Here is a 13,026-nt window from a genome sequence, read left to right on the forward strand (position 1 = left end):
TGAGGGGAGCAGCGCTGGGGAATCAGCAAGAAAGGAAAGATTGGGAAAGCAAAAGTAGAAGAATTGGCTATCATTTGATAAGCTTTCTCTCGCATCCATCAAGGAATGTAAGAGTGAAGCTTTACAATGGCCTCTCTCGGTATGAGAAATATATATATATATATATATCTAGGTAGCTTGACCAGTAGAGCTGGTGTGAAACTCAAGGAAATCCTTGTACGACAGCAGGTGTTATTTTCTTATGTGTAACTACACTCTGCTGCAGTGATAACCCCCCCCACCCCCTCCCCCACACTACCCCAGCCCCTCCCCCACACCACCCACCCCCTCCCCGTCCCCCCCACCAGCACCACCCCATCACCGCACCCCACCCCCTCCCCATCCCCCCCCCACCAACACCACCCCATCACCGCACCCCACCCCCTCCCCCATCCCCCCCCCACCAACACCACCCCATCGCCGCACCCCTCCCCCATCCCCCCACCAACACCACCCGATTGCCGCACCCCTCCCCGCCCCCCACCACCAACACCACCCCATCGCCGCACCCCTCCCCCATCCCCCCACCAACACCACCCCATTGCCGCACCCCTCCCCGCCCCCCCACCACCAACACCACCCCATCACCGCACCCCTCCCCCATCCCCCCACCAACACCACCCCATTGCCGCACCCCTCCCCGGTCCCCCCACCACCAACACCACCCCATCACCGCACCCCACCCCCTCCCCCATCCCCCCCCCCCACCAACACCACCCCATCACCGCACCCCTCCCCACCCCCCACCAACACCACCCCATCACCGCACCCCACCCCCTCCCCGCCCCCCCCACCACCAACACCACCCCATCGCCGCACCCCACCCCCTCCCCCATCCCCCCCCACCAACACCACCCCATCGCCACACCCCTCCCCGCCCGCCCCCCCCCCCACCAACACCACCCCATCACCCCACCCCCTCCCCCATCCCCCCCCCACCAAAACCACCCCATCGCCGCACCCCTCCCCGCCCCCCCCACCAACTCCAGCAACTTCAATGGCATAAATTCTCTTCACAATATATGAAAAAGGATCAAGCCAACATGCTTATAAGGTAACAGGACAGATGTGAGCCATGTAGACACTCAAGAAGGAAGATGCAACTTAGGTGTTCAAGCGATCTTATAAATAGGTGCCATGGGGCAGTATGGTGGGACAGTGGTTAGCATTGCTGCTGCACAGCACCATGGACCTGGGTTCGATTCCAGCTTTGGGTGATTGTCTGGAGTTTGCACGTTCTCCCTGAGTCTGCGTGGGTTTTCCCCCAGGTATTTCCTCCCATAGTCCAAAGTCCAAAGATGTGCAGGTTAGATGGATTGGCCATGCTAAATTGCCCCTTACTGTCCAAAGATGTGTAGCCATTCTAAATGCATTGGGATAGGGTGAGGGGCTAGGCCTGGGTAAGATATTCTTTCGGAGAGTTGGTGCAAACTCAATGGGCCGAATGGCCTCCTTCTGAACTGGTGGGATTGTATAGATTCTGTGATCATTCCAACAGTTAGCTGCCAACCACATCAGTAATATTATTGCTTATGTAATACTCATGAATGGGGCTTGGAGTTGGCTGGATGACTAGTGTATAGTTCAACATAAACCAACAATCTGAGTTCAATTCCCATTCTGGTAGAGGTCAGCTTGGGATCTCACCCTGCTCTGACAGTGGAAGGCAATAGCAGATGAACACTGAAAAATATCTGACAAGGAAACAGGATGAAGCAGCACCAGGCAATGAGATAAGGACCTGCCTTCAGGAAAAGCACTCATGAATGAATGTTTACCAATCAAATAGTCCTATTAAACATTTCACATAGAAAGCAACTTTCATATATGATGTAAAACAACTAAATAAAAATCTGGTAAAGTCATTAAAAATAATTGATCATTAAATCTTGCTTAGGTGTTGAGAAGTAAGGCTTATGTGTGGACACCAACAACAGAACATTACTTTTTAAATAAGCCTTTATTCTCTGTAACAAGATTAGCAAAGTTTAGTTTGATTTGATTTGATTTGAATTATTATTGTCACATATATTAATACACAGTGAAAAGTATTGTTACTTGCACTATACAGACAAGCATACCATGGATAAAGAAGGAAAGGAGAGGGTGCAGTATGTAGTGTTACAGTTATAGCTAGGGTGTAGAGAAAGATCAACTTAATGTGAGCTAGGTCTATTCAGAAATCAGCAGAGAAGAAGCTGTTCTTGAGACAGTTGGTACGTGGCCTTATAGAAGAAGGTGGAAGAGAGAATGTCCGGGGTGTGTGGGGTCCTTAATTATGCTGGCTGCTTTTCTGAGGCAGCGGGAAGTGTAGGCAGAGTCAATGGGTGGGAGGTTGGTTTGAGTGATGGACTAGGCTTCGTTCACAATCCTTTGTAGTTTCTCGTGGCCTTGAACGAGCAGGAGCCCATACTACGCTGTGATACCACCAGAAAGAATGTTTTTTATGGTACATTTGTAAAAGTTGGTGAGAGTCAGGGCAGACATGTCAAATTTCCATAGCCTCCTGAGAAAGTAGAGGCTTTCTTAACTGTAGCACTGGCATGTAGGGACCAAAACAGTTTGTTGGTGATCTGGACACCTAGAAACTTGACCATTTCCACTTTGTCCCCATTGATGTAAACAGGGACATGCCCTCTACTATGCTTGCTGAAGTCAATGACTATCTCTTTGTTTTGTTGACACTGAGGGACAGATTATTGACATTGCACCAGTTACCATATTCTCTATCTCATTCCTGTACTCTGTCACGTCATTGTTTGCGATCCGATTCACTATGGTGATGTTGTCAGCAAACTTGAAAATCGAGTTGGAGTGGAAATTGGCCACAGTCATAGGTGTATAAGGAATATAGTAAAGGGCTGCAGACACAGCCTTGTGGGGCACTGGTGTTGAGGAGGTCTTGTCACCTACCCTTACTGATTGAGGTCTGTGGGTTAGGTAGTCTAGGATCCTGTTGCAGAGGGACGAACCAAGCTCTAGGCAATGGAGTTTGGACATAAATTTTGTCAGAATAATGGTGTTGAAGGCTGAGCTGTAGTCAATAAATAGGAGTCTGACATAGATGTCTTTGTTATCAGGTGTTCCAGGGTTGCATACAGGGCTAGGGAAATGGCAGCTGCTGTAGACCTTTGCGGCGATAGGTGAACTGTAGTGGATCCAGGCAACCTGGGAGGCTAGAATTGATTTGTGCCTTGGCTAGCCTTTCAAAGCACTTTGTAATAATGGATGTCAGAACCACCGGATGATAATCATAAAGGCACACCCTCTGGCCTTTCTTTGTTACAGGCATGATGGTTATCTCCTTGAAACAGTTAGGGATCTCACACTGGTTTAAATAGAGGTTAAAGATATCTGCAAATACCCTCGCCAGCTCATCCACGCAGGATCTGAGTGCTCATCCGGTACCCCACCTGGGTCAGTCACTTTCCGTGGGTTGACTGTCAAGAAGGCTGCTCTGATGTCTGTGATGGTGAACTCGGAGATGAGTTCAGCTGAGGCATCCGGCGTGGAGGGCATGATTTTGCTGACCTCTTGCTCAAAACAGGCATAGAATGCGTTGAGCACATTGGGGAAGGGTGCATTGGTGCTGGCAATTCTACATACCTTCATCTTGTAGCCTGTTATGTCTTGCAGATCTCACCCCAGTTGGTGGGAGTCCGTGTGGCTAGCCTAGAACTCTAGCTTGGTCCGATACTGTCTTTTGGCATCTTTGGTGGACCTCCGTAGATCAAATCTGGATTTCTTGTATAGGTCAGGGTCGCCTGACCTGAATGCCTCAGACTTGGACTTCAGCAGGCAGTGGATATCCCTGTTCATTCCATGGTTTCCAGTTGGGAAACACACGGATTTGCTTCTTTGGCACTCAGTCTTCTACACAATGAAATCAGTTGCCTGGATCCACTACAGTTCATCTGTGGCATACTCAGTCAGGTTGGTCATTGAGTTTTTAAATATTGACCAGTGCAATGACTTGACTTGATTTGATTTGATTTATTATTGTCACATGTATTGGATACAGTGGAAAGTATTGTTTCTTGCACGTTAAACAGATTAAACATACCATTCATAGAGTACATAGGGAAGAAGAAAAGGAGAGAGTGCAGGAAATAGTGTTGCATTCACAGAGAGGGTGCAGAGAAAGGATTTGGAGTTAAGTTTTAAGAGCATAAAACAAGAGTAAAACAGTTAGAGGATATGCTGGGGACAATTCACAAGAAGTCACCTCTTTTCTGTGCCACCTTGAGTTTTTATTGTATGAATTCGTGTGTGTGTGAATGTATTTGGCCAAATGTTAGCTTTTAAGAACATAAGAACATAAGAACATAAGAAATAGGAGCAGGAGTAGGCCATCTAGCCCTTCGAGCCTGCCCCGCCATTCAATAAGATCATGGCTGATCTGTTGTGGCTCAGTTCCACTTTCCCGCCCTCTCCCCATAACCCTTAATCCCCTCTCTTATCAAGAACCCATCAACCCGCTTCTTAAAAATATTTAGCGAGGCAGCCTCCACCACTTCAACGGGCAGAGAATTCCAGAGATTCACCACCCTTTGAGTGAAGAAGTTCCTCCTCAACTCCGTTCTAAACCGCCTCCCCTTTATCTTGAGGCTGTGCCCCCTAGTCCTACTGTCTTTTTTGAGCGGGAAGAGTCTCTCCACCTCTATCCTATCCATCCCATTCATCATCTTATAAGTCTCAATGAGATCTCCCCTCATTCTTCTAAACTCTATTTTTGGACATTAAAGATTTCCTTGGTGATTGGGGTGCTAAGCTGCAATCGTATTATGACTGAGATTATCAATATTTGAATCCTTTGTACTCAGAGCTAACCAATGTTAATGTGAGTGTTTATTGGTACAGGTCATCGCCCATGTGGCCAGTGAGCCGTAAAGCAATGAGAGCGATGCCCAGTTCCCGAATCAATGAACTAGCCATGCCCAAGAAACTCCACAAGGATTGGCAGCCCAGCAAATCAGTTTATACTGTGGTAGGTTTACTCAACTTGATTTAATTCTCTGTTTCTTAGAGTCAAAATAATGCTGTGGAACAGCTGTATAAATGTTAATGTGCTTATCTGAAATTCCTCACTCCATTAATTTGGCTGTAATGTTGATCCTGTTTAGGGCTTTTGATGAAATAATGAAGATTTTGTTATGAGACCACAAATAGCGTGGCTCAGTGTTGTCCAGAATATTGTTTCTTAATCATTGTTTCTTGAAGAATGTTTATTAAACTTATAAAGTCAGTGCTTTTTGTACAGTGGCATGTTACAGTTCACTCAGAAACCTGGATTTGCCAGGGAAACTTGGAGAGGAGGCAATGGCCTAGTGGTATTATTACTAGACCATTAATCCAGAAATTCAGCTAATGTTCTGGGGACGTGGGTTCGAATCCTGCCACAGCAGATGGTGGAATTTGAATTCAATGGAAAATAATCTGAATTAAGTATTTTCTGATGACCATAAAGCCATTGTCGATTGTCGGAAAAACCCACCTGGTTTACTAATGCCCTCGAGCGAAGGCAATCTGCTGTCCTGTGACATAATCCTAAGGGCTGTCATTATAGCATTAATAATATTTGACTACTTTGCACAACCTATTTCTATCTCAGTGGGAAACTGTAAATTCGGTTTGATTGACACCATTAGCTATGAAAGGAGTAGATGGCCTTGATGTGGGGTTATGAATACAAATGTTTGTTTTGTAAATTAAGTATTTTTTAAATTTTATTTCACCTTAACGTGGCTCCTGAGGTCAGTCTACGTTGGATGTTACGTGAGTCGGCATGGAGGGTGAAGGGCAAAGGATGGTAGGTGAAGGGCATGACTTGGCACAAAGTAGGGGCTATGGGGGTCATGAGGATAAGTGGGAGGTCATGAAGTGGCAATAAACTGACATGAAGCTATAAGAAGCCATGTGAATAGGGACGTAGGTTGGCATGGAGGATTATGATGGGGGCATTTGACGTGGGCGCAGGTAGTAAGGGCTAGTGGACCTAATATTTATCAGACCAAATGGGACAAAGATGCACATTTTAACCAGCTTGTCTTAGCAACCAGCAGCACCTGTAGCCATCGGTCTAATCGTTGATGGATGGTGGTGGGCGGGGGGGTGGGGAATGCGATCCCACCCCTGGAGGAGAAATCGTGCCATTTAGGCAATGTTTTTCCAAGATGAATGCGCCAAGCCAGGAAATTTCCCAGCTCTAGCTATCTGTCTTAGGAGAAAACATCTGGTTCAATGCCTGTTGATTCTCCATGCTATTAATTGGAGGGAAAGGCTACAATAATTTACACCTTTCCATTTTCATAGAATCCTAGAATCCCTTCTGTACAGAAGAGGCCATTCGGCCCATTGAGTCTGTGACAAAAGAACATCATACGTATGTCCAACACCCAACCTCAATCCCACACATTGATCATGGCCAATCCACCTGACACGTGCATCTTTGGAACCTGGGAGAAAACCGGAGCACCCGGAGGAAACCCACACAGACACGGGGAAAACGTACAAACTCCACACAGACAGTGACCCAAACTAGGAAATGAACTCTGGTCGCTGGCGTTTTGAAGCTTTTTTTCATATTTTAAAAACTTTGAAGAAACTGCTTTCATCAGACTGGCCTGAGATCACACATTTATAAAACAAAACTGCTGAGAAACAAATGAGCAGAGCTTGTTACAGCTGTACAAGAGACCACATTTAACTTTACATAAAGTAGGACAACAGTTCCAGTTTAAATAACACTAAAAACCTCAACCTTCCCCCAAAATATAAAATATAACTTTTCAAAACAAATCCAATGGGAAAGTGGCTGAAGTTAAAGCTCCCCACCCATCTCCTCCCCACCAAGAGAAGGATATAAATGATTGCTGATAATATCCCATCAGTTTGAAAAGGACATTCACTCTGTAACATTTCATAAATCGAAACATAACAAAAATTACAGACAACTGGGATAATGTATAACAACCAATATTGTGGTCAATGATGTGCAGTAATATAGAATCATAGAACCCTACAGTAGAGAAGGAGGTCATTTGGCCCATCAAGCCTGCACTGACAACAATCCCACCCTATCCCTGTAACCCCACATATTTACCCTGCTAATATGTCCAAAACTAGGGTCAATCAACCTAATTAGAAAGCTTTGAATTGTGGGAGAAAACCAGAGCACCCAGAGGAAACCCATGCAGATATGAGGAGAATGCGCAAACTCCAGACAGACAGTGACCCGAGGCCAGGAATCGAACCTGGGTTCCTGTTGTTGTGAGGCTGTAGTGCTAACCACTGTGCCACCATGCTTCCCCTTAATGAGGCACATTTGTAAAATATACTGGATGACCCGTGGGAGAATGTAAGGTACCCCAGTCCCGCATTCCTTCACCAATGCTTTCTGTTCTTTATTGGAGTCAAGGTTATAAAGCGGGTCTTTGATGAATTTTCTACATTATTCAATATTGCACATCGTGAAAATACTGTAATTCAAACTCGACTTTTGTAAAATAATTGAATTCCATCCAAAAAACCAAATTCAAACTGAATCCAAATCATAGATTCCTCTCCCGTAAGGGACAAACAAGATCCAAGCTAAAGGTAAAATACTACAGATGCTGGAATCTGAAACAAAAAGCAGAAAATGCTATAAAACCTCAGCAGGTCTGACAGTGTGTGTGGAGGGAGAATGGTCAGAGTGCCCCTTTATCAGAGATCCAAGCTGACAAGGTGAAGTATTGCACCCCATCCTGGGCTTGATCGAACTTTTCACCTTAGCCAAAAGGCCGAGATGGCTTTGAAGACTTGCATTCAGGCGGCACCTCGGTTTAACCTCATTGGCTATCCTGATCATTGGCTCTGCCCTAACCAGAATGAAGCACCTGCTTGGTTTCACCCCTGTGTACTACAAACTCAACCGCGTGACGCAAGCTACATGCACTTTATGCTCAATGAGCACAGATCATTGTTGTACAGCTGAATAATTACAAATGTATTTTACAATCAGGCTCACTAACCATTTAACAGTGTCACTACCCAGGTTAAATCTGGCAGTGGAAAATTACAAAGCTATGCACAAGGCCATAAGACTTAGGAGCAGAATGAGGCCACTCAGCCCATCGAGTCTGCTCTGCCATTCAATCACAGCTGATATTTTTCTCACCCCCACTGTCCTGCCTTTTCCCCATAACCCCTGATCCCCTTATTAATCAAGAACCTATCTATCCTTGTCTTAAAGACACTCATTGACCTGGCTTCCTCAGCCTTCTGTGGCAGAGAGTTCCACAGATTCCCCACTCTCTGGCTGAAGAAATTCCTCCTCATCTCTGTTTTAAAGGATCGTCCCTTTAGCCTGAGGTTGTGCCCTCTGGTTCTAATTTTTTCTATTAGTGGAAACATCCTCTCCACAGCCACTCTATCCAGCCTCGCAGTATCCTGTGAGTTTCAATAAGATCGCCCCTCCCCCCCCACCCCATCCTTCTAAACTCCAACGAGCACAGACCCAGAGTCCTCAGCCATTCCTCATACAACAAGCTCTTCATTCCATGGATCATTCTTGTTCACCTCCTCTGGACCCTTTCCAAGGTCCTGCTGCCTTGGAAATGGTCCAAAACTGCTCACAATACTCCAAATGGGGTCTGACCAGAGTCTTATTCAGCCTCAGAAGTACATCCCTGCTTTTTTATTCTAGCCCTCTCGACAAGACAAATTAAATTTGATTTGAATCTGAAGGCGATGCAAATGTACAATTCTGTCCATTTTTATATAAACCCCTGTCAACCAACATAAAATCGATAATACTCATGGAAACTTTAAGTTCAGATATTGCTGCTTCATTGCACTTGACATAGATTCAATCTGAAATATATTTTTGTTATGCTACCCCTTGTTTTATAATCTTTAATAACTCTGTACCAGTATTAGGTAAACCAACAGCAAAATTATTGACGCTTTCCCATTTTTCCCATTTCCAAAATATTAAACATACAAAGTCTAAAATGTTTAAGATCGGTTCTTAAACTGAAGCAATTGGACTCAATTCCAACACCGAATTCTAAAAACTGTACAATAACATGCAAACTAGCAAAGCTTCTGAGAGAACTGGTAAAGTTCCAATGCATTCCCTGAAGCAGAACAAAAATGTGCAAACCTGATTCCCTTTGACTCCACAATCTAGTTGGTTTCATAATCTCAGGACTTAGTCCCACATCCCAGTTTTAAATTGGTGCCTAACAAGTTTATATAACAAGAGCAAAGAATAAAGAACAGTACAGCACAGGAACAGGCCCTTCGGCCCTCCAAGCCTGCACCAATCATGTTTACCTATCTAATCCAACGCTTATGTCCCTCTACTCCCCGTTTGTTCAGATGTCTATCAAGATAAGTCTTAAATGTGGCTAATGTAACTGTCTCAACCACCTCGCTTGGCAGTGAATCCATATTTAAAAAAACCTGTTAATACTAGATAGATGTGTTAATGTTCATTAATCCAGGTAATCTCACAAGAGAAACGTTTGATCAAATGAGCAAGAATGCATTAATGCACTATCAATGCTGACCAGTCAAGTTACTCTACCTGCTTAACCCTCAGAGTAATTCCACCCCATTAGATATTCTGTACAAAGTGTTCTAGTGACCTCTGTTGGCAGAATATCAATACTGCTCTAACCTCTTTCTTTTGTGATATTGACAGCCTGTCCATTAAGGATGGCTTGAGGCATTTCTGTGAGGTCCTGAATGGAAATATGAAGAACTTTGAAGACCACTGGCACAACTACTAAGAACATAAAGGATGGATGAACATCACAAGTGGAAGAATTGGCACTGGGGCATTGAAGAGTTCCTGTAGGGAAAATGATGTTGGAAGGAAATGCAAACAGGATCTTACTGTTGTAAACCAGTGAAGGGATTAGTAAGAATTAATGGTGTAAAAATAAAGCATATTCACTCTTGAGGTCATTAAGCCTGACTAAGTGCAAGTCTTTTTCTTTCCTTCTGAAGAACTGTGCAGAAATAAAATGCTAAACGTGCATAAAGACCAATTATTTCAATTAAACAAATTTCAACCCGGAGGAAGAAAGCAATTGTACGTTTAAAGATTAACAATCAAGACCCAACATTTTCTCATCAGTCATCATGAAATGTCCAGTTGGAGCAATCTGAGAAAATAAAAAAAAGTACAGCAGGCTGCAATAAACAGAAAGAAGATTATATGAAACTAAGAGAAGAAGGAGGAATAGAACAACTGTTGAATAAAATGGAGAGGACAGTATCCCATTGTTAAAACTAGGGAGACAATACAAAGCAGGGGCTCTGACTATGGGCCACTAAAAAGCCAGCCCTTTGGCAAAACAGCAAGTATTTAAGAAGTGGGAACTTTTTAGAGAGGAGGGAATGAACAAGAGCACCCAAGCCCATAATAAAAAATTAATCAAAGGTGAACCTCATCTATGTCAACCCTCATCCCCACATCCTAGAAGAGGGAAGGTTACTATACTTACATTATCAAACTGAGATGGAAAGGATGTTTGATCCATTCAGATCAAGAACTTCCATTCCATCTCCATCCAGACAGATGATTTATCTTGCTCACGGTTTCTTTCATCCTTTCTATCTTACTGAGCCTGGCAGAGGTAACAGAGCAGTAAGATTGATACCTTAACACGTGGCTAGCCCACCATGCACTCGATTCCACCCTCCCCGACCCCACCTTCCCAACACCCGTCTTCATAAAGAAATAGTTACAAATCAAAATGTTATGTACAGTTTTTGAAAAAGAAGAGGGTTCTGAAAGCATTTGAACTATTAACAAATCTTAATAAACATGAGAGCCATTACAGACTGACATTCTATAGGTGGCACAGTGGTTAAGTTAGCACGACTGCCTCACAATACCAAGGATCTGAGTTCAATTCCTGGCTTGGGTCACTGTCTTCTTCCCGTGTCTGCGTGTGTTTCCTCCGGGTGCTCCGGTTTCCTCCCGCAGTCTGAAAGATGTGCAGGTTAGGTGCATTGGCCATGCTAAATTCTCCCTCAGTGTACTCGAACAGGCGCCGGAGTGTGGCAACTGGAGGATTTTCACAGTAACTTCATTGCAGTGTTAATGTCAGCCTACTTGTGACATTAATGAATAAAGTTAAATTATTGAATGACTAAAATGCATGAATAAATGCTGAATCTAGTTGCTTTGAAAAGCCTATACAGAAATTCTTAATATGCAATGGAAGATGTACAGGCTCTTCATTAAGTTCATGCAGTGCTCCTTTCTATAAAATTCACGTAGGCAAGTTTATATGTCAGGCTGTGTGAAGGAGGCATCGCCTTTTTGCTACTACACCAGCTTGAAAGCCGATGCCAAATGCAGGAGATCTTCTGCCTCTTGAATGCAGGTTAGTGGGGAGGCGATGGCGTAGTGACATTATCACTAGATTATTAATCCAGAAACCCAGCTGATGTTTCGGAGATCCAGGCTCAAATCCCACCATGGCAGATGGTGGAATTTGAATTCAATAAAAAGTATCTGGAATTAAGAATCTACTGATGACCATGAAATCATTGACGATTGTTGGAAAACCCATTTGATTCACTAATGTCCTTTAGGGAAGGAAATCTACTGTCCTTACCTAGTCTGGTCTACATGTGAGTCCAGAGATGTTGAATGGATCAAACATCCTTTCCATCTCAGTTTGATAATGTAAGTATAGTAACCTTTCCTCTTCTAGGATGTGGGAATGAGGGTTGGCATAGAGGAGGTTCACCTTTGATTAATTTTTTATTATGGGCTTGGGCGTTCTTGTTCATTGCCTCCTCTCTGAAAAGTGGTTGACTCTCAGCTGCCCTTGGACAAGAGCAACTAAGAATGGGCAATAAATGCTGGCCAGCCAGAGATGCCCATGTCCCACAAATGAATAAAAAAATCTTAACGTTTAATGGAAGGTGTGCGGATTCTGCATTAAGTTCATATAATACTCCTTTCTACAACATTCACATCAGCAAGTTAATATGTCAGGCTGTGTGAAAGAAGCATCACCTTTTTGCTGTTACACCAGCTTGAGAACCTTTGCTAGATGTGGGAGATCTTCTGCCTCTTGAACACAGATTAGTCAGACTCTTCACCTTTCTCTAAATTCTCTGTGGGGAATTACACAGCATGAGGCCACTACTTAAAAAAAAGGCCATAGAGATCATTTTAATGTTACAGCTTGTCATTGGGACCATAGAAAGAAGAAAAGGGGGGAGAGAAAATTATTCTTTAAAGCCACAGGAGATTGTTGTGAACGCACTCGTTTTGAAAGGTTCTCGGCAGAAATTTTAGTGTGAAACTCACTTTGGACAATAAGGCAGAAAAAGGGACAGAGAGTCAGCAGTCTGTTTTACCGTCCAGCGTAAATCAATGGAACCAACATCATTATGGCCTTCCAAACCTGAAATATAGTTTAAGCTAAAGATGGCATAGTGATGGAATGGTTAGCATTGCTTCCTCACAGCGCCAGTGACCCGGATTCAATTCCAGCCTTGGGGTGGAGTTTGCACATTCTCCCCATGTCTGCGTGGGTTTCCTCTGGGTGCTCTGGTTTCCTCCCACACTCCAAAGATGTGCAGGTTAGGTGGATTGGCCATGCTGAATTGCCACTTATTGTCCCAAGATGTGTAGGTTAGGGGGATTAGCGGGGCAAATACTTGGGGTTACAGGGAACTGGTTTGGGTGAGATTTCCCCTTCATATCAGGGGGATTATATGGGGTTACAAGGATAGGGTTTAGGTGGGATTGTTGTCAGTGCAGATTTGATGGGCCGAATGGCCACCTTCTGCACTTTCTATGGTTTCACACCCCTGCAGATACCTGTAATTCTGTGCTTTCCTGTCCACCTGAAATTACTAGCACATATTTCTGTTGGTAATTATCCTATAATTCGTCCTCCCAAAGAGAGTATTCAAAAGAGGGGTGCTAATTATAAAGCTTAATGGAACCACATTGTGGAATACAGGGAA

General features: G+C 44.1%; 1 protein-coding gene across 1 annotated transcript in view; it reads left to right on the top strand.

The window, feature by feature from the left end:
• LOC145358769 (uncharacterized) overlaps nucleotides 1–9,981 on the top strand; it is a 49,966-nt gene extending 39,985 nt beyond the window's left edge. The window contains exons 7-8 of the mRNA XM_080213038.1: nucleotides 4,900–5,026; nucleotides 9,728–9,981. Coding sequence (XP_080069164.1) covers nucleotides 4,900–5,026; nucleotides 9,728–9,739 — 139 coding nt within the window. The 3' untranslated portion in view covers nucleotides 9,740–9,981. The remainder of the gene's footprint in view (nucleotides 1–4,899; nucleotides 5,027–9,727) is intronic.
• The last annotated feature ends 3,045 nt before the right edge of the window (nucleotides 9,982–13,026 follow it).

Source organism: Carcharhinus amblyrhynchos, chromosome 26, assembly GCF_965287045.1.
Source record: "Carcharhinus amblyrhynchos chromosome 26, sCarAmb.v2.hapA, whole genome shotgun sequence".
Taxonomy (NCBI): domain Eukaryota; kingdom Metazoa; phylum Chordata; class Chondrichthyes; order Carcharhiniformes; family Carcharhinidae; genus Carcharhinus; species Carcharhinus amblyrhynchos.